We start from the raw sequence: 20,472 nt of genomic DNA, 5'->3' as shown, positions 1-20,472 counted from the left end.
GCCATGAAGCTACAGCACCGCGGAAGGTCAATGATTGAATAGGCATTAACCTAAACAGGCTATTCTATCACGCATAAACCTACAACATCTCACCATGCGATGTTTTCAGTACACAAGGCCATGCACGTAAGCCCATTAATCAGGATTTCATATAGCGTCATTTATCGTATATGCACAAAATGATCGTATATCACTGCATCAAAAGCAGGTAATCACGTCTTGGTGATAAACAAGAAACGCAGTATAAAAGCAGCTCAACATTGGCAGGCGATGTTAACCTCCATCATCCTCGTATTCACAAACTTTCACTATGCGCTTTATCATACTCTTGAGTTTCCTTCTTGCGTTCCTTGGACTTGTTCAACAATCCATTGCTGCCCCTGCAGGTGACGATCAGCAAGCTCAGACCCAAGATGTCCAACCATCGTAAGTTGTATCATTTCTCTATATCAAAGTGCAATAGCATAACCCAAATGGATCATTTTGTAGTGATGGCAACCAAGCCGCCGATCCTTCTCAATTATTCCCACCACCTGCTCCATTACCTCCATTCCCTCCTCAACCACCTTTCCCTCCAACCCTTCCACCAGGCACTTTGTTCCCTCCACCTGCACCCTTCCCTCCATTCCCCCCACAACCACCTTTCCCTCCAACTCTTCCTCCAGGAACCTTGTTCCCACCTCCAGCTCCATTCCCACCATTCCCTCCACAACCACCTTTCCCTCCTCGTATCTTCTAATCTCTGATTCAAGGATACAAAAAGGGCTACTCATTATGTTCTTTCAGGCCGTGTATAGCAATCCAATGTTACTCTCCCCAAAGTCAAATCCCCAAATATTGAATCCATGATCCTTAGTAGTAGTAGCCTGTTGTAGTAGTCATCATCATTGGTAGTAGTATTATCCTTTTCCTTCAAAATACAAGTGATCACGGTCTCGTTTTTAGTAGTAAATATATACAATGTGTGGGTGTGTGTGTGGTATTGGAAGTGGTGTGTGTATCTCTGTCTAATCCTTAACAAGCGCATCCATTCTGATTGCCGGGACCTGTTGTTGCTGAAGACGGGGTATGATCGAGCTTGATAGTTTCACCACGCATCAACATGGCTTGTTTGTCGCTCAAGGTTGTGAGACGGCTTGATAGCTTGTCAAAGATTTGGTGTATGAGGGTATCGAATGCATCATTGACGTTGCTTCTATCCAAGGCACTTGTTTCCATAAACATGAGACCATGATCCTTTGCGAATTTGGCAGCTTCATCTTGTGATACGGCACGTTGGTCCTGCTCTAGATCCGATTTATTGCCCACCAGCATAATGACAGTCTCCGGATGAGCATCGTTCATTCGAATCTCGTTCAACCATCGAATGATGTCCTCAAAAGTGTCATGTCGAGTAATGTCGTATACGAGCAATGCCCCTACTGATCCTCGATAATACCTATAACAATGATAATGAATTAGCTCTCTTGTTGCAGTGGTGGTGTTGTTTTCTTTACCGCTTCGTGATGGATCGATATCGTTCTTGACCAGCAGTATCCCATAACTGAACACGTACAAGCTTGTCCTTGACTTTCATGTTTTTGATGTTGAGATCGAGACCAATGGTCGACTTTGAAGAAAGGTCAAAGGTGTCGTGAACGAATCGACCGAGCAAGTTTGTCTTTCCAACACCCGAATCGCCCACAATGACAATCTTGAAGACATAATCGTAGGAGTTCTCGTCTTGGGTATTGGGGTCCATGATACAAATAGAGAGAGAGAGAGAGAGGAAGAGAGAGAGAGTGGTGCTGTCGGCAGGTTCCCACACTAGCCATGTCAATTTCAACACTACAACTTTGATTGTTCCCCGCTTTTGCTTTCATTGCTCATTGTTTGCTCAACAAGCCCATTAAACAAAGCATCATGTTCATTGTCCCAGTAGCCAATAACAATTACATGCTTCTTCGATGAGACTCCTTGTTTCCAATTGGATGGGAGAGGATTATTATGCGGGGGAGAAATAGAGTGCGTGGATTGAAAAAGATAGCTGGCCGTGAGCATCTCCCCCCATTGTTCTTGTATCTGAATCAGTGGTCGGGTGTTCCTGAAATGAAAACGCTTATGCGTGAAGTATGTTCGCACGCCCAATGGTACAAGAAACACATGCCATTGGAAAGGATGTTGTACTAGATCGCGCTGTATCAGGCGAGGTCACAAAAAAGGCGCGTAAAAGGGCAATCATAGACGATGGTTACAATTGACAAAGCCAATGACCCATTTAAGGATGTTGAGCGTGTTACTGCTGCTGCATTGTGATACATGCATGCAACATTACATGATCCACTGCTGGGATTCTTACTATGATAAAAAGAGGACAATGGACATAGGGTAAAAATAAAATTGGATCCCGCCGCGTTATACGTGCTCGTGGAGTGGATATGAAAGAAAAGGAGATGAGAGAGAAAAGAAGATGGAGAGAGGCTTTATCATCATCACTTCCACGTAACATTCCGACGTTATTCAAAAGAGGGAAGACGCACGAAAAAAGAAGCAGTTGTGGATCTGTCGGACAAGGATGAATGAATGGAATTGTAACGTACAATTGCCCATTGTATTGAAGTTTATTTTTAGTGCTTCATATGCAAAAGGTAGATGATACAGGTCGAAATGAAAGATCGCAAATGACACGCATATACATCTTGTGTGGTATGGAAGCGGGCCATGACATGCAAGGTCTTTTTGTGTAGGTTGTAAACTTTAAGGGCCGCATTAATTGCATATCAATGATATTTTGCCCAAGGATGACCCGCGAATACAAACAAGGGCATCTGAGTTGCATATAGTTCAGGCACGCGTTATTTGACAAGCATGGATGCATATACAATGGTTGATTGATCCATTGCACGCTTGTGAGGATCTAGAATGATAAAAGAGAGATGCACAATATCAAGATACTGCATGCAAGGTTTTTTGTCGTGCAGACAACGACCATTTGCCTGATGATCCCAAGCAACGTGTTGATGCACCGAGAATGGCAACCTACAAGGCTAATCCCTGTTGGGAACACAGGGTAGGGTAGGACGAGGAAATTGGCCAAAGTTACCCAGCATGTAACTCCATGGAACCTGCATTTAGCTCTAGACTCAAAGTAACATCCCATTTCTTCTCTTCCTCCTCTTTGATTTCTTCTTTTCTCTCTTTCGTATACACCTGCACGGTCTTCCATTCCGTTCCTTCAATCACAAACCCACCCATACCACTCGTTCTTGATGTGCCTACTATAGCTGCTAGATGGTTATCAAAAGGAACTCCTCTATAAGCAGTTTTTTTATTCGCATCCTTTTCCTTTTCCTCATCTCCTCTTTGCTCTTGTCCATCGTCGCCGCTGCTGATCCATCCGATGAACCAGACTCGGAAATCTCGACTAAAAGCAATGTAACCTCCCATTCAACTCCAATGTCGCTTTTATATATACTCATTCAGTTGTTATTGTAGTCGTCTCACGCGTCCAGCACGAATGCATCACACCACCACAGCTCATTGTCCAGCAGCACTTCACATCATGCATCCAATAGCGTGTCGATAAGTGATGAAGCATCGAGTACTATCACAGCAGCTGCCACCGAGGAAACGACAAGTGCAAAAGACGATGAAGATCAAGAAGAGGATGAGGACGACAGCACTACTACTACAACTACTACAACAACAACTACATCAAAGGATTTTTGGGGAAAGGTGTCCGATTTTTTTCATGGATCCGATTCTGAAGAAACCAGCACCACCAACACACCATCAGAAACACCTTCTACAAATGACGATGATGATGATGATGATCCTGATGAAACGACCAGCACAACAACAACAACGACAAAATCTCATTCATCTTCGTTATCCGAATCGAGTGAGAGTAAATCCACCCCCACCACTACCACGCACCATTCTTCTTCATCAGCATCCAAAAGCGAAGAGCCTGAAGAATCCACTACTACAACGATCAAAGGTAGCAGCAGCAAATCTTCAGATGATGATGATGAATCGGAGTCTAGCACAGTAAAGGAATCACCGACGCCATCATCCAGCAACTCGGATAAAGATGACACATCTTCTACGACCAAAAAGCCAAAGAGCACTGAACATTCATCTTCCATCTCAGCAAGTGAATCAGCATCCACCACTGAACAAGGCGCTGTTGATAGTTGGTTCTCAAGTGTTTTTGCGACTCCTACTCCTACTGAATCCAATGATGGTGGTGATGATGATGATCAATGCAATGGCGACGATAAAAGTTGTTCATCAGCTACACCTACAGCCTCCAAGAGCTCTAGCAAATCTGGTGCTGAATGTGATGAAGATGATGAAGATTGTTCAACTACAAAGCCGACGCCCACAAAATCATCAGCTAAATGTGATCCAGACGATGAAGATTGCGAATCATCATCATCAGCCACTCCTACGCCATCTGCTTCTTCTTCTTCTTCTTCATGCGACGAGGATGATGAGGATTGTTCAGCTAAACCTACACCAAGTAAAAAGCCCTCGCCTAGCCTTACTGATTCCAATGGTTGCCCTCTTATGACCTATGGCTCAGTCAGCGGTTGCTCTGTAGGTGCCAGCAAAACACCCACTTTTTCTAATGGTGCCAGCAGCCATCATCCTTCGATTACGCCCATGCCATCAGCATCAGCATCAAGTGGAAATGATGATGATGATGATGATGATGAAACATCGACAACACGCTTTTGGACTGCTACATCTTCACCCAAGCATAGTGGCAGCATGAGCAAGAGTCACCATGGAGATGCCGAACCAACATCCATTGCTTCGGGTTGGTCATCATCGTATAGTTCTTATGAGCCATCTTCGACGCCTATCGATGGTGATGGTTGGAGTTCTTCGTATAGCAGTGAGACATCTACGACCACAACCAAGATGATTACATGGCATGGATCACAAACACATAAACCAACAGCATCAATGTCATCGGGATCTCTTTCTAACAGCGCCACTGAAACACCTTCTTCGAGCTTTGAGCCATCGGATGGTGGTGGTGGTGATGAAGAACCCACTGAAACGGAGGAGCCTACACCTACATCCACTGAGGAATCTTCTAGTAGCATCACTGATGAGCCCACGGAGACTGAGACGCCTACTTCCACTGATGAAGAATCCACCACCGATGAGCCCACAGAGACGGAGACACCTACATCCACTGATGAGCCTACACCAACACCGACGACCACCGAAGAAGAGACCACAACAACTTTTTCACCATCGTCGACATACAAATATCAAACGTATTCATGGTTATCCAACACATTCAGTATCCCATTGGATCCAGAGCCTACTACCACGACCACAACCACCACCACAACTACCACTGAGGATGTTGATCCAACCCATACATCTGATGACACCGATAGTACAACTAGTGTTGATGAAACAACCACAACAACCACCACTACGACTACTACGACCACCGCTACGCCTGCACCATCACCAACCGATGATAGTTTGCCAGAGTACATTGCACCCAACATTGATGCTATTATCCCAGGTAAGCTACACAGCCCCCCCCCTTTTACCAATGTTAATTACTTTTGTGTAACGTCACGAGCAACAACGCGTTAACATATACACACGATCCTAGATTCAAGCGAGATTGTATCAATGAAGTTCAACTACTTGTCGTATCCACAAATGGTGAATGATGCATTATTGACGGCTGAGTTTGTGCAATCATTGCCGGTGATGATTAGTGGTTCACTCAATGTATCGGCGGATGATGTTATCGTGGTGAGCATTACATCGGCTGAAGGAAAAGGAGGCAACAACAACAACAAACGACGTCGAGATCTGGAATCAAGCGAATCCAAGTCCAATTCGGGAGTCCTTGTTTCTATGGCTATTCCATCGACTCATGTACCACAGTTGCAACAAATGGTTTCTACTACAGACAGCAGCTTGTACGACAGCTCGAATGGCCAACTCGCATCTTTGATTGACAGCTCATATTTTGTGGCATCACCTTCCAACTCAGGTACGGGTCCCCAAACCGTCACCCCCCTTATCATATAACTTTTAATACTCACATTGGCTTTGTTCTAGACCCCAATGTTAGCCATGATAATGATGGCAGTGGCGGTAGTGGTAGTGGTAGTAGCAACAGCAGCAATGGTGACGGCAACTCATCCACACCTTCGGATCCTAATGACCCCAAGGAATCTGGAACCACGGCTTCTGAACAAGATGGTAGCCATACAAGTGGTAGTTCATCGTCATCAGGTGGATTATCTACAGGAGCCATTATTGGTATTGCCGTATCCTGTGGTGTTGTTGTTTATGCAGTGGGCACGGTGCTTGTGATTCGTCGCTATCGTCAACGTCGAGATCAACGGCAACGACAAGAAGCAGAACAGCATCAAATCTTTGCTCAAAGCATCTCAGCGCCCATCATGCAAGAAAATTCACTTGGTTGGAGCTCTGCACCGCCACCTTTACAACACGCGTATCCATCTCATCATCCACAATGGTAAAAGAAAAGGTTACACCCTCTTTTGAAACCACCACGACCCTCCACCATTTCATATTACAAGTGCTTGTATACACACACACACACACACGTTTTCTCTCTCCTCTTTTTTCATTTCCTCCTTCTTGTAATAGTAAAACGTATTTATTACACACTCAATTTCTCTCTCTTTTCAAACATTAGCAATTTTAAATATCATGAGTCGTTCCTTCATAGAAAAATCAAACATGCATTCTTAAAGAACTTTTCAATGCGCCATCCATAGAGCATAGTAGTGGTAGTCATGCAAGTCATTGTTGGTGGTGTGAGTGTGTGTGTGTAGCATTGTTGCGGGGCTTCAATTGGATGCCCGCTGGACAAGGTCGTTTCGGGAGCAGGCTTCATCTGGTTCTTCCTTTTAGTTCATCCAAATGGTAGGTTCATCACCATGGATACCTTATAAAAATCACTCGAATGACATGAATTATTGATGGATGAATGATTTCTTTGAATGGATGAATTGGGATGAATAGGCTAAGCGTACGAAAAAGGTCGGCATCACCGGCAAGTACGGTACCCGTTATGGCGCCTCTTTGAGAAAGCAGGTGAAGAAGATGGAAATCACCCAGCACGCCACTTATACTTGCACTTTCTGCGGCAAGGTAAAGAGAAAGAGAAAAAGGGAAAAGAGAATGATAGGACTCAACACATGTAATATAGGATGCTGTTAAGCGTACTGCTGTTGGTATCTGGAAATGCAAGGGCTGCAAGAAGACTTTGGCTGGTGGTGCTTACACTGTTTCGACTACAGCTGCCACTACTGTTCGCTCGACTGTTCGTCGTCTCCGTGAAATGGTTGAAATCTAAGCAATGCACAGCCATGATATATACACCAAACATCCACCCATTTATATACACGCCGCTCACGTACATACAAACATTACGCACATCCATTCCAACATCGACAATCGACAATAAAAAAAGACACACGACTTGTCATAAAACAAATGATACAAATTCTTATTTACTTGATTTTGCCAGAGTCTCCATAAGAGCTACATGTTCTTCAGCACTCTCAAGCATATGTCCAACTATTCTTAATGCCTCCGCACGCTTGTACCTCGTCTTTTTATCGACCGACTATTCAACATACGTTATTAAAATGAATGAACTCATGCATGGTCAACATGATCCCTTACCTCATCATATAACACCATGTCACATACACGACGCACCGTACTTCGTATCTCGAATAAGCATGATCCCCATAATGCTTCATGAGCCTATGATGAAGGGAGGACATTTAAGAATGGGTGGTTTCATTTTGGGAGAAAAAGCACAACCCCTACCTGTGAACATGCTGCATCCTCCAACAATTCCCTTTGCTCGGCTGTGAGAACTTCATCTTGACCCATCCTATTTAACCGGTCCACTGTGGTCTTCGTTTCTGTAGCTCGGCTGACGGTTGTCCATAGATCATGCATGATTGATACTTTATCCGCGACCGCATGGAAGATCCACGGCCATTCACCACCACTGATGCCGAGGTAGGCCTTTGCTTTACTTGAATAGATGGAGCCCACACAATGAAGAACAGGTAATCCCATGAATCGAGCCTTGTCAACTTCGGATGCGATTTGCTGTTGGAACGTGTACAAAGTACCTTGAGAAATAGGATCCTCGTTGCTGTTGACGTAGAGTGCTAATCGATCCACCATAATCTCTGCTAGCCGTTTTTCTCGCTGCCTCTGTCGCTCCAACAATAAATCCAAATTCTGACTCTCTTGCTTCTCCATCACCTCACCATATGACAAATCCCCAATGAAATCTATAACCATGTTTGAGATCCCATCTTCCCTTTGAATGCATCGTAAAATAAGATTACCTTTGAATTGATGTGTTCCAGAAAAGCCCTTGGTGAAAAAGTCTCGAGGATCAGGAAAGTTGGCGTTTGCAATCTCTTTGGTTCTACCATACTTGTCGTATAGCCTTCGAAGCTCTGGATCCCATAGCACTTGATACGCCTCTGATATTTGTTTAAACTAGTCGTTGTTGTTGAGCATGACCCACCATGGATACACATAGCAACAAAGAGGCTCGTACCTTTTCCTCTGCATCGGGCGATTTGTTTTTGTCGGGATGGTAGAACTAAGACAAGGAATAAATGCATGTTCAATGGAAAGAGAGGGAGAACGTTTGTAGCAACTCACAATGGCAAGTTTCCTAAATAGACATTGGGGTTAACACACGTCCTGCTTGGAGAGACAAGGAAGAGAGAAGAGATAGAGAGAGACTTGCTTGTAAGCGGATTTGATTTGCAATCGATCGGCATCGACAGGGATCTTGAGTATGTCGTAATAGGAGGTGTCGACGGGATGAGAACAAGTTTGAGTGTCTGCCATTTGAGTGGGGGACATTAGGTATAAAAGATAGAGAGAGGGAAAAGAGGGATGCTGCGGTCTGCGTCAACTTGCAAATTTTATTGGCTATGGGAGAGCAAGTGGCCCATGCAAGATGGTGGCACGAAACGAACTTCAAATCTCTTCTAGCTGTGCATGGAACTCATCTAGTTGTGCCTGCAATCCTTGGTTCTTGGCCTTAAGTTCTTCACCCTTCTTTTCTTCATCAGCTAAAAGGCTTTCCAATTGCTGTACCTTGCGTTCAAAATGTTCGGCTTTGACATCAGCCTCTCGGAAACTAAGAAGCCATGCATACATAGGTAAGTAAAGCAGCCATTGTTGTTACACTACCCACCAGCAAGGCTGACTTACTTTTTGGTAGCCTCCCGCAATGACTTGTCAGACGACTCAAGCTCTTCTTCAAGGAGTGTTATCTTGCGTTGTGCCGCGTCATTCTCCTTCTTCAAGTCATCATCCTCATTCTCCAAACTCTTGAGTTGCGTGATCTTGTCTTGTGCCTTTTCCAAATCTTCGGCAAGGTACTTGTTCTGATTGTTGAGTGAAATGATCTCATGGTCGCGTTGCATAACCTCTTGTTCCAGTGCTTTGACCTTGGTCTCAAGCTCCTCGGCTCTGGCAGTGGCTGCTTCAGCTTCAGCACGAATACTATTGATTTTCTAGTACCAAGCATGTTAGATTATCCGCATCGATGGTGTGTTGCATTAAATAAAGGTATCTACCTCTCGAAACTTTTCCATGGGTTATCAAGGTACTTGGTGAAGGAAGAAAAGGAGAAGAAGGATGTCCCTGGTTGTGTGAAGGGAAAAAAAGGAAAAAGAGAGCATGTGCGAATTGTCAAGGATACAAACTTTATATCAGCTGTCAGTCTTCTCTTTCTCTCGCTCTCTCTCATGCACCGCAGTCGGCTTGGCTGCAACTACTACCACCATTATGTTGATATACATGTGTCCCCATGTACCATTTTAATATGCATGCCACTTTTATACCCATACTCTTCTATTATCGATGATCCGCTTGCCGTATAATAAAAGTGCAGGGACCTAAGATGCGCAACGACATGTCGCCTGATAATTTACAAATGCGTCTGGTTCCTTCTCGCATGACTTAACCCAGATCTGCACAATCAATCAGGCATAGTCTACTCTTATCTTTACTATGTACATGTTTTGCTTTCCCTTGACCCATTCCTTTGTTTCTTTCTCTTTCTTGACTCACCTTTACTAGCTTCCATGGAACAGCAACAACACGGCTCATTGTATACTGACGATGCATCGTTATCATCATCATCATCATTATCCTATACAACAACAACGTATTCGTTCACATCTCGTAGTAGCAGTACCGCATCCACGTCAACTACACCACCCGATCCTCATGTGTATAATCATCGTCCTCGTCGACAACGTTGCCCTTTACAAGAGATTTTGCTTCATGGCTTAATCGTGGTTGCTATCGCGTTTATCGTTGCCATAGCAATCACATGTCTCTTTGTGCTATTTCTGGTCATCCAGATACTCAGTGACTTGTTGCCGCGAAGGATGTGGACATCAGTAGTACGTCGTTTCAAAGCTGTCAACTGGCCTGATACCATGATACGTTGGGGGATTCGACTTGCTAGGTTGTTTGAATGGGAAAAGAATAGGCGAGCATCGTTTTATCCTTCTCTAAGCCAGCGATTTGCACACATGGATGGTACCCATTTGCATCGTGTTCTACGCTCAATCACCCTAGTGCTAAATAGTATCAATAAAATGTAGACCAACAACACGGGTTGCTCCCTTCGCTCGTAATCTTTTGATTTCCCGTTGAATGGATCAACACTGCCAATGGAGTAATGATCTTGCACTTTTATGCGTGGCATTTATCTTTACAGGATCCTCAATCCCTTTGCCATTCATGTTCTTCATAATAAGTGACAACCTCTCTAATCATAATAAGCTACATGTTCCCGCTTGCCCATAATAGTCTCCCCTACATTTGGACGCCTCCCATTCATTCAAAGTTTTCATAATGGTAGCTTTTATTTGATCAGAATGTCCTAGCGAACCTTCTTACCAAGTTTCAAGTTCGAGAAGGGGAATCCCAAGATACTTCATAGTGCTTCGATAAATCATGAATCCGCGCGCAGACGCAAACCCACGTCATACCCTCTCATTCAAAATTTCATAACGAAGTATTAGTTCTTTGATAATACAAAGTTGATCAGCATGTCAAGGGCACCTTGTGTGATAGTTTCAGGTTCAACAAGAGCAATCTCAACATCAAGGATTGATGTCTACAGTGTGCATTGTTTTGTAGGGCCGTGCCTGAACTATTTAATTTTCAGCTCTTCCTCTCCCGGCTCCTTGCCTCATCCTCCCATTCTCAACTGTTGCCTCATTCAAGTACAACTACCACCTGCGAACGATTGTCCTCCTTCAGCCTATCATGTCAATCCTACAACTGCCTTGATCCGATTGTCTTTGACTGAATGGCAAGTCCATGGCGTATACAACACACGAGTCTCTTGACATAGCACACGCTCTTGCACACTCCTCTGCCACAATCAAACGTAACAGCATTCATTGCAACAGTTGCTGTTAGCGATGCCTTTACTGCATCGTCCCAAAGAACGTTCTTCCCTTGCAGTAACCTGCCTTGCAGCCTTTTTCATGTGAACAGCAGATAGCCATTGGATAAAAGCAGCTTTTATTTACATGTAGCAACTTGTTTCAATACATACGACTTCTTATGGATATGGATATTGATTTGGTACATGGGATGGAAGGAATTGGGTATATATATAACGGGTGGGAAAAGGCTGTATCCATTGTCAACTGGACCTTCCTGTTTCATGGTATCATCCTGGTCGATTGGTGCATTGAATTATGCTATTCCATAACACCTACAATCATCATCCTTTGTGCAACCTGTCAACCATCATTATTATCCAACTTCATGATGTTTTGGCATGCTTAATTCGCCACCACACATCAAGGACCCCCTCACATCGATCCATTCACCTTGCACAATGCACGCCCACAGGAAAGAAAATGTACCTTCATCATTGGAGCAATTCGCTGTACCTCTCAATCTATCTCTAGTGAATGATGTTGGTTGGATTAAAGAGTTGCTTTAGCGAATACGATATCCGGTAGAGACCTTCGTTCCTTCTTCCTGAGTTGCATCTTGCGGCGTGCAGGCACGTTATGGGTTGTCTTATAGAAAGGTTTATGATATGGCAAATGTAGGGTTGTGAAAGTCTATCCACTTGTTGTAAATGCTGTGATAAAGGGAAGGAAAAGAGGAAGAGAAAGGATCTGATCGATTCATTATGCTTGAACAAAGGCTTTACTCGATCCTATGCGTAACTCAACTCCCTTTTTTGCGATTACTTATATCATGACAATGACGTTCTAGCACACGTTCCTCCTATGATGAAGATATTGTAAGATAACTATCTATTAATACATCTGCGTTGATGGTACTATACATGATGATCCTTTCGTATACGTTATGACGACGTTTGACAATCGCAAAAGAGTTTAAGAGCAAGCGAGGAGATAAACCACAAGGTCACGTGATCTAAAAATCGGCCGTGTCGTATAACCTTTTGCGTCGTCTGGCGGTATGGCACCGTAGCCAGGGATGTAAACACCTCTTTACAACTACCCGCTCAATATAGACAAGAACTATGATTCACCGGATCAAAAGCTAAAGATTTATTCTCGGCGTTGCAGCAGCCTTTTATAAAGGCTGCTCAGCACCGCAGCATGTGCAACATTACAAATCTAAAATATCATCCGACAGCCGAAAAATCAAAAGATTTAACCCTCGCAGGTTGTCCTGAAGCCCAACGGGGGGGTCGAACCCCCAACCTTGAGATTAAGAGTCTCACGCTCTAACCAATTGAGCTAGCTAGGCTGGACGATTTCCTTCTTATTTTTTTTTTCTCGCGCGGACATAGATATTTCACGCACCTTCCTAATCGGGAATGTGCCTTGTATTTAGGTTCTATATGAAGCGGAGGCCACGGAAAATAAGATGGTGCTCTTTAGAATACATTTGGGGAGGTATGGAAACAGTAATTTGTATTCAAAGTATTTGAAATTGCATTATTGGCTTGAATTTTGGTGTGCAGAAAGTCCGACATCTAGGTTAAAGTAGGCCGTTATGATGTCCCTATGCCTTTATTGTCTTGGGAATAGATCAGGTCAAGGGCTCAAAACGTATGCCTATGCGAATCTATCTATGCCACAAAAAATGGGAGCATGAAGCTATCTCTATTCCTTCGTTGACATTCCAAAAACCTACACCTTCAAATTGAATGTGCATGCATGAACCAAGACACAGCGATACTTTGTACTCGACACACCCTCCTTTTCGGTTTAACTCACATACGACGCCGCCTTTTTTTATTACTTGCAGCCAGCAACACGTCTATTTAAAGCTATCGCGCATGAGGGAATGGGCAGAAAGAAATAGTACATGGCGTGCATTGGGCGCATGGCAAGAAGGGCAATGGCAGTGTCATGATTGACATGTGTCCTCGTGATCCCTTGTTTTAGACATATACCTTGTCCTGTTGGAAAGCACCTAGCACCTTCCACCATCCCAAACCCATTCCTCACAGGCAGCTCTTGAGGACTCGGAAACACCCGTCAGCTGTAGACACCTTTGAAGGAGAAAAGGCAGAAGGAGCGATTCATGGCCAATTCAGCATGAGAAGGACGACGACAAGTACATACGCCATTAGAGCTGCAACGTTTGACCTTTCAGACAGCGAGTATACACAAGCAAAGGGCTTCGCATGCTGCAGCTTGAAGATGGAAACCCCGTATAGGCGGATGATGATGACAACGTATGTAAGATGTATAGCATGGAAACCTAATCCAGACATCAACAGAAGCTGATTCTAGTGACGATGGTGCGTGCCAAGGATTGACAAGGAAAAGGATATCCACAAGCTATCCACCATCTGTTATTGTAGCTTGGTTATTTGAAAAAGTGGTTGTATATAATAATATGGTCGCATTTATAAGCAGCGTGAATGATTAGGTTGGTAGTGAGTAAGCAGTAGTAAGCAGGGTTGAAAACAAATGAAAGGAGAAATGGCGATTAAGAGGATGGAAATGGATACAACGTGAATGAGGATGTGTGTGCAAGTTATCTACAAAGGTGAGGAGAGATGCTTATATGTTGTGTGATTGATATAACGGTAAGGAATGAGGAATGGTGCACTTTTTGTGCAAATGATATGATGGTAAGGGGATGGTGGTGATGGTGATGGCGTTTTACATGTGGTGAATGCCACTCATGGATGAATGGCGAGCGTGATTATTACGGGAAGCCATTATTTGATGAGAAGCACCAGCCGAGGCACGACGCATGTGACCACCACGATGGAAACCTTTGACTGTGACATCGTCTTGAATGGGGAGTACAACAGTCGTAGTAGGGGTAGTGGGATGTGCATCACGAAGAGGCGACTTGCGAGCGGGTGGGGTGATCATGAAGTCTACAAGAGCTATTTTAATCCACTGCAGTAGTACAAATAAGCACATTTGTTTTCTTACCTTGATGGCCATGCACCTGCATTACCAGGGGAAACAAGGATGATGCATATTAAGTAACAGGTCTTTTTTACAAACGTTTCAATCATCTACTTACCGACAACATACGAGGTTTACCATGGTACTTGCGGCTCATGGGAGGCTTTAGCCATTCATTTTTGGATGATGTTGGAAGACTGATAGCTCCACCCTTATTGGAATTCTAAATTTACAGCAAATGAGTCATGGTTGCATTATTGCATAAAAGATTTAGTACATACCTTTCGCCATACAAAACGAATGACGATGGCAATGACGATCAAGCCAAGGAGAATCACACGCCAATCCATAGGGCAAAACGGCAAAGCTGCTGGGTGATATTGGTGCTGAGCAAGTTGCTGGGAATCATCATCATCATACATTTCGTTGCCGTTGGCTTGAGCAGCCCATTGAATATGGTGATCAAAGTCAGCTTCGTATTTGTTTTTGAAGAAAGGCATGCCCGTTTCAGGATCAATCTCGAGCTTTTGGTCAAGCGTATCCTCATCATCTTCAAAGACATACACCTCATCCCCAATCTCGTCGCCGTCTTCTTCTCCGCCATGTACCACAGGCTCATTGGATGTGGCCATTGTGCTGTCGACAATCATGTGCATGCCAGGGTCATTGTGATCAACATCCACGTCGTCTTGTTGATTGTTCTCATCAATATCAATGGCATCTTGCGTAGCTGTGGCCACTGGTACAAAGCGACCAAATTCGTCCAACGTGTATGTGGTATCTTCAATAATGTCTTGATGCTCATCCCCATCTTCATGCTGAAGTTCATCATTGACCTCGATATCATCAATGAGTGGGTCATCGTCATTGTCGTTTTGTTGATCGTTCAAGCCAAACACATCCTCGTTTAATAATGCTGCGGCTTCAGAGTCGAGCGAGGTGAGTGATTGTTCATTAGCATGGTCTCCATGTTGTGGAATAACAGCTGCTTGACTGAGGGTAATTGCTAATATGGATAACAAGAATTGGTATTTCATAACAGATGCAGGGGTGAAAAAGAAAAGAGGAAAAGAGTAAAGCGAGGGAAAAACAAGGCTCCAAGGTTTATGTGTGTGAAAAAACTGCACAGCGACGAATGTAAGTGTAACGTGCAACAAAAGGCTGTGTTGACCTGTGCAACCCAAGCCCCTCTTTCTTTACCAACCACAATTGCGCTATTCCGCGGGAAGCAAAGGGAACTATATGCTACAATGGATGGCGGCGGCGTCAGCAATGAGATCATGGAGCACATTATTCTCATTTTCGAGGCACGTACATATTTAAGCATCCGCATGAGAGGTGAGCTCATACCACCTTTTCTGTGTCGCGTGGTTGCATAAATTCACGTTTGCACTTGGCTTTATTTGGGATTACCCACACCAAAAACATGTATCAAAGAACGGCAATGTAAACAAACGACTTTTTTTAATTCATCTCTACTTGCTATGAACGTGTATTCTCGAACAAAGAGGGTGCATTGGAATCTAAAATGAAGAATGTAAGGAGACCGGCAATACGGACGATTGACGTGTTGATCATTCTTGACTCAGGGGGACATACAAAGAACGGGTAAGAGGAAAAAGGGGATAACTTGTATGATGACAATGTCATGATGAACGGCTCTTTGCGTAAAGCTCATCTTTGCTCTTCTTGCAATTCCGTCAAATAGCGCTCAGCGTCTAATGCAGCCATACATCCTGTACCAGCACTCGTAACAGCTTGACGGTAACGCTTGTCGACCACATCACCACATGCAAATAATCCTTTGACACTCGTTTCGGATGATCCAGGGACCACTTTGACATATCCATCCTCATCCAAATCCACCTGATCCTTAATAAGAGAGGTGGCAGGATCATGTCCAATGGCGTAAAACAACCCACCCGCTTCTATTTCACCAGGTTCACTCGTCTTTGTATTGCGCGTAGCTACCGATGTCAGCAAGCTGCCATCACCTTTTGCTTCAGTGGCCACGGTATTAAAGTGTACAGTAATCTTTGGATGTTTGAGGAGTCTTTGAGCCATCACTTTGGATGCACGTAACACATCCCGCCGCACAAGTACGTGAACACGAGACCCATCTATAATAAACAAGCAACGTCATTTTCCATGTCATCGTTTGTAATGTGCTAAAACTTACATTTGGTGAGATAGATCGATTCTTCAGCGGCACTATCACCACCTCCCACAACCACCAGAGGCTTGTTACGAAAAATGGGTACGGCACCATCACAAACAGCACATGCAGAAATGCCATTTTGCCAGTACTTGTCCTCGCCTGGTAAATGCATACGACGTGCCGATGCACCTGTAGCAAATACCACTGCCGAAGCCGTATCGGTGGGTTGAGTCTTGTTTTCTGATCCTTCACGCCATATCTTGAAAGGTCGTGAAGATAAATCAAGCTTGGTGATGGTTTCAGTTTCAATCACAGTGCCGCACCTTACAGATTGAGCACGCATCTTATCCATAAGCTCACCACCTAATACACCTTCTGGGAATCCTGGGTAGTTTTCCACATCCGTTGTCGTCGTCAATTGACCACCAGGTGCAAATCCATTGGCCATCATCCCTTCAAACATGACGGGCTTCATGTCAGCGCGTCCCAAGTAAATTGCAGCGGTATGGCCTGTAATAATAAATCAACAACAACGCTTTTTTTTAGTGTACCCATTACATGAAGGATATTGGTAAACGCCTACACACAACATACCAGCTGGTCCAGATCCAATAATGGCAACATTATGATGGTGCGGTGCTGAGTGAGCCATGATGTGAATAGCAGCAATGTATGGATTTGTGTTATGAAGAGCGGAAAAAGAGAATGGAACCCACAGGCGTTTTTATATCAAGCAAACAACAGCGCCGCGTGACCAATGTCTAGGATCTTAGTAAGCTTGTCATCCAATCAGCTTACACAAGCATGCCTTGTCCCTTGCTGACAAAAGTGCGTTTATAGTAAAGCACTTCACTTTGTATTATCAACATGAACAACAAGGATTGGATCGTGGGTCGACCTGGTGGGGAATTGATCTTTTGTGGTACACGTGACATGCCTTTAAACATGGGTGAATCCACTGTTGTCATGTACACATAGATGGCGTTGCTGCACGCACGCATGACGTATTGCATCGTTGTGACGTTTGCAAGAAGCAAAGGGACTTGGTTGACTATGCCCAAAAATCATTCACGGTGTGTGTTGGGATAAGCAGATGCCAATTTTCATGCAGATGGATATATGAGCGGAGACACGAAATGACACAATGAATATGCGAATCTTTTTTTGTGGCACGTAGTGTCAAAAGTACCAGTAGCCAGCCATGTTGGCGATCATTAAAGTTGGGAATCCAAGAACCACCATGCATTGCGTCATGTATATTAGGATAAGTAATGTATTTGTTCAGTATGTGAAAGGACACGTGATGACTTTGCCAAGAAACGAGCAAGAAAAAATGAAAAACGGAAAGATGAAAACAAACATTGGAAAAAGAAAAGAGAGAGGTGGGATTTGCAAGTGATGTGTGTGAGAGGACGAATATATATGTGTTTAAGAAGCCAATATGCTTGATGTGTCAATGAGATGTGTTGTGTGTTGTGTGTGTTGTGTTGTGTTGATGATGCCAAACTGCTACATGATAGTACAGTCATCTTGTCCACCTTTTTTGTTCTTGTCTTGCTGTTGTGATTCACCGGGCTTTCCTTGCAACCTTTGAATGGCTCGCTTATCACCATGATCCGCAGCTAGCTTATACCAGTGCATGGCTTCATCAGGGTTTCTCATGGTGCCAATGCCAACCTCGGTGAAATATCCCACTGCGTATTCAGCTTTTGGAAGACCTTTTTCAGCTGCACGTCGCGCCCAGACATAGGCATCTTGATCCGATTGTGGTAAAATCTCTGGTGAGCCAACAAGATACCATGCCGTCAAGGCAAAGCATGCTTCTCGATGGCCTTGCTGTGCTGCAATGGTGTAATAATGGATCGATAATGCAGGATCTTGTCGACAGTTGAGCTTGCCGTATTCATAACACTCGCCCAATCTGAATGCGGAGGGTGCATAGCCCAATTCAGCCGCTTGTGCATATAAAGAGACAGCATAATCCAGATCCAAAAAGACGACATTGTCAATTCCCTTTTCATGCAGCAAGGCCAATTCATGGATAGCGTGGGGGTATTCGGTAGTAGCAGCTTCGGAAGCACGTTTGAGCCACTTTACACCATCACGAGCATTCTTGGAAATTCCCAATTCTCCATTCACTTCAGCAACGCCAAGTCGATACATGGCACCTGGATGGCTCAATGTAGCTGCTTTTCTATATAGCAAAAAGATGTAAGTGTACATCATTGTAACCAAATGGAGGACACTATCATACCTGTAAAATTGAACCGCCTTCGAGCTATCACGTCGTGTTCCTAGTCCATCTTCATAGCATTTGGCAGCTCTATGATGATTGTATGTATATATAAATAAGAAGCAATCCTCAATGATGTGTGTCTTTGCTTGTTACATACCTGTAAGCGGCATCCGCATGATGATGTTTAGTTGCCTGAACGAATAATGGAAAAGCCTTGTCAAACTCGTTCTTTCCCTTTCTGCTAAGTAAGCCCGAGGCATAGAGGTTTCCAAGATAGTATTGGGATTCGGCGTGTCCTCGTGATGCAAGTTGTTTGAGTAATTTCTCAGCCTCTGATAGATACTCCCAGCGTGCGATCTCATCATCCAAGAGCGGTTTGGCAGCTTCCACCATGAAGATAGCGAAATCACATTGAATATCTGGATTGTTGGTCTTTTTGGCATTCTCGCGATACATGTTGATGGTCTGTGCATACGATAACAATGATGCCTTATTGCCAGGCTTGAGATGTGAATGATCCAATAGTTGTTCGTTGGTCGTCGTTGCAACTGAAGCTACTTCCACAGAGCTTGAACGAGTGCTCCCTTCACCCGACATGGGTTGTGAAGAAGGTGTAGGCGAATGTGGCTGTTGTTGTTGTTGACGAGGACCACCACCAAGTGACAACGATGTTGCTGAACCAGTGGAACTCAAGGTGGAATAAATGGACTGGGGTTGTGACATGAGACCACCTGACATTGTCTTTTGAGGAATGGGCGAGACATCGAGCACTTGTTGTTGGTCGAGATGCTTGGGTGGAGGAGGAGGTAGATTATCAAAGAACTTGTTTTCAGTTGAAAGCGATTGCTTAAGCGGAGGAGGAGGCAGGTTGTCGGATAGGTTGTTGTAATACTTGTTTTCAGTGGAAAGAGGCTGCTTGAGCGGAGGAGGAGGCCCTGTTGTTTCTGTGGTAGAAGGCAGTGGTTTCTTATCCAATGTGGGTGCTGGTAGCTGTTGATACTCAACATGCGCTGTATCAACGGGTGCTCGTTGCATCATGACAAGCGATGTAAAGGAAACGATATAAAGGGAAAAGAAAAAAAAGAGAAAGAAAAGCGATAATGGGTATCGTCTTTGTCTCGATATGCTAATGCACAAAAATAGAATCCTGCTTGCCCTTGGATTTAGTTCACGTATTTAGTTTACTCTCTCTCTCCCGTCTCCTGACAATGGACACGCTGATGATGACGATGATGGTGATGATGATTCTATTGCTGTTGCTATATTACTACTACTACTACTGCTGCTGCTGCTAAAGTGTTTTTGTTATCCTTTCTTTCTCCCCTTGTTGTCGTTACTTTTGTCTCCTTGTCATTATTAAACAACACATCATAAATCTTTTACGTTTACCATAATATTAGCCATGGAGGATATGACATGTGGATTTATCCAACAAGAATACAAATAAATGTTTCCAGGGGTAATCAGCGTACGTTGGTTATCATTTGCGACTGAGTGTTTGATCTCCACGCTGCTCAAAACACATACATGACTCCTTACATGATTGTTTGGATACCACGTTGTTCTATTCCATGATCTCCGCTTACCCAACTTTTATTGAACTGAAACATAGAACCATTCACTCATATCGACATTCGACA

At 44.0% G+C, this 20,472-nt stretch overlaps 10 protein-coding genes and 1 non-coding gene across 11 annotated transcripts; 4 read left to right on the top strand and 7 right to left on the bottom strand.

Annotated features, from left to right (window-relative positions):
* Positions 1-310: 310 nt before the first annotated feature.
* Positions 311-841, top strand: O0I10_005786 (uncharacterized protein; the record flags this gene model as incomplete). The annotated part of the gene is made up of 3 exons (XM_058485823.1): positions 311-426; positions 490-728; positions 798-841. 3 exons carry the CDS (start codon positions 311-313, stop codon positions 839-841), a joined length of 399 nt encoding a protein of 132 aa, XP_058343346.1.
* A 173-nt stretch (positions 842-1,014) lies between these two features.
* O0I10_005785 (uncharacterized protein) lies at positions 1,015-1,741 on the bottom strand (the record flags this gene model as incomplete). Its single annotated transcript, XM_058485822.1, has 2 exons — positions 1,015-1,438; positions 1,497-1,741. 2 exons carry the CDS (start codon positions 1,739-1,741, stop codon positions 1,015-1,017), a joined length of 669 nt encoding a protein of 222 aa, XP_058343345.1.
* A 1,529-nt stretch (positions 1,742-3,270) lies between these two features.
* O0I10_005784 (uncharacterized protein) lies at positions 3,271-6,512 on the top strand (the record flags this gene model as incomplete). The annotated part of the gene is made up of 4 exons (XM_058485821.1): positions 3,271-3,414; positions 3,475-5,533; positions 5,627-6,016; positions 6,085-6,512. The coding sequence occupies 4 exons, from the start codon at positions 3,271-3,273 to the stop codon at positions 6,510-6,512; spliced, it is 3,021 nt and encodes a 1,006-aa protein (XP_058343344.1).
* Positions 6,513-6,918: 406 nt separating this feature from the next.
* Positions 6,919-7,354, top strand: O0I10_005783 (60S ribosomal protein L37a; the record flags this gene model as incomplete). Its single annotated transcript, XM_058485820.1, has 3 exons — positions 6,919-6,921; positions 7,021-7,149; positions 7,208-7,354. 3 exons carry the CDS (start codon positions 6,919-6,921, stop codon positions 7,352-7,354), a joined length of 279 nt encoding a protein of 92 aa, XP_058343343.1.
* A 153-nt stretch (positions 7,355-7,507) lies between these two features.
* Positions 7,508-8,889, bottom strand: O0I10_005782 (uncharacterized protein; the record flags this gene model as incomplete). The annotated part of the gene is made up of 6 exons (XM_058485819.1): positions 7,508-7,627; positions 7,687-7,770; positions 7,837-8,315; positions 8,373-8,529; positions 8,591-8,635; positions 8,782-8,889. 6 exons carry the CDS (start codon positions 8,887-8,889, stop codon positions 7,508-7,510), a joined length of 993 nt encoding a protein of 330 aa, XP_058343342.1.
* A 132-nt stretch (positions 8,890-9,021) lies between these two features.
* O0I10_005781 (uncharacterized protein) lies at positions 9,022-9,644 on the bottom strand (the record flags this gene model as incomplete). Its single annotated transcript, XM_058485818.1, has 3 exons — positions 9,022-9,184; positions 9,259-9,563; positions 9,627-9,644. 3 exons carry the CDS (start codon positions 9,642-9,644, stop codon positions 9,022-9,024), a joined length of 486 nt encoding a protein of 161 aa, XP_058343341.1.
* Positions 9,645-10,136: 492 nt separating this feature from the next.
* On the top strand, positions 10,137-10,664 carry O0I10_005780 (uncharacterized protein; the record flags this gene model as incomplete). Its single annotated transcript, XM_058485817.1, has 1 exon — positions 10,137-10,664. One exon carries the CDS (start codon positions 10,137-10,139, stop codon positions 10,662-10,664), a length of 528 nt encoding a protein of 175 aa, XP_058343340.1.
* A 2,069-nt stretch (positions 10,665-12,733) lies between these two features.
* On the bottom strand, positions 12,734-12,810 carry O0I10_005779. Its single transcript has one exon. It is a non-coding gene; the product is annotated as a tRNA-Lys (tRNA).
* A 1,370-nt stretch (positions 12,811-14,180) lies between these two features.
* On the bottom strand, positions 14,181-15,475 carry O0I10_005778 (uncharacterized protein; the record flags this gene model as incomplete). The annotated part of the gene is made up of 4 exons (XM_058485816.1): positions 14,181-14,404; positions 14,463-14,478; positions 14,557-14,661; positions 14,720-15,475. 4 exons carry the CDS (start codon positions 15,473-15,475, stop codon positions 14,181-14,183), a joined length of 1,101 nt encoding a protein of 366 aa, XP_058343339.1.
* A 637-nt stretch (positions 15,476-16,112) lies between these two features.
* On the bottom strand, positions 16,113-17,248 carry O0I10_005777 (thioredoxin-disulfide reductase; the record flags this gene model as incomplete). Its single annotated transcript, XM_058485815.1, has 3 exons — positions 16,113-16,558; positions 16,618-17,106; positions 17,191-17,248. 3 exons carry the CDS (start codon positions 17,246-17,248, stop codon positions 16,113-16,115), a joined length of 993 nt encoding a protein of 330 aa, XP_058343338.1.
* An 857-nt stretch (positions 17,249-18,105) lies between these two features.
* Positions 18,106-19,870, bottom strand: O0I10_005776 (uncharacterized protein; the record flags this gene model as incomplete). Its single annotated transcript, XM_058485814.1, has 3 exons — positions 18,106-18,790; positions 18,851-18,919; positions 18,990-19,870. 3 exons carry the CDS (start codon positions 19,868-19,870, stop codon positions 18,106-18,108), a joined length of 1,635 nt encoding a protein of 544 aa, XP_058343337.1.
* Positions 19,871-20,472: the final 602 nt, after the last annotated feature.

Source organism: Lichtheimia ornata, assembly GCF_029851405.1.
Source record: "Lichtheimia ornata isolate CBS 291.66 chromosome Unknown scaffold00024, whole genome shotgun sequence".
Taxonomy (NCBI): Eukaryota; Fungi; Mucoromycota; class Mucoromycetes; order Mucorales; family Lichtheimiaceae; genus Lichtheimia; species Lichtheimia ornata.
The sequence above is the reverse complement of the archived record's forward strand: the minus strand, read 5'-3'. Positions and strand labels throughout refer to the sequence as shown.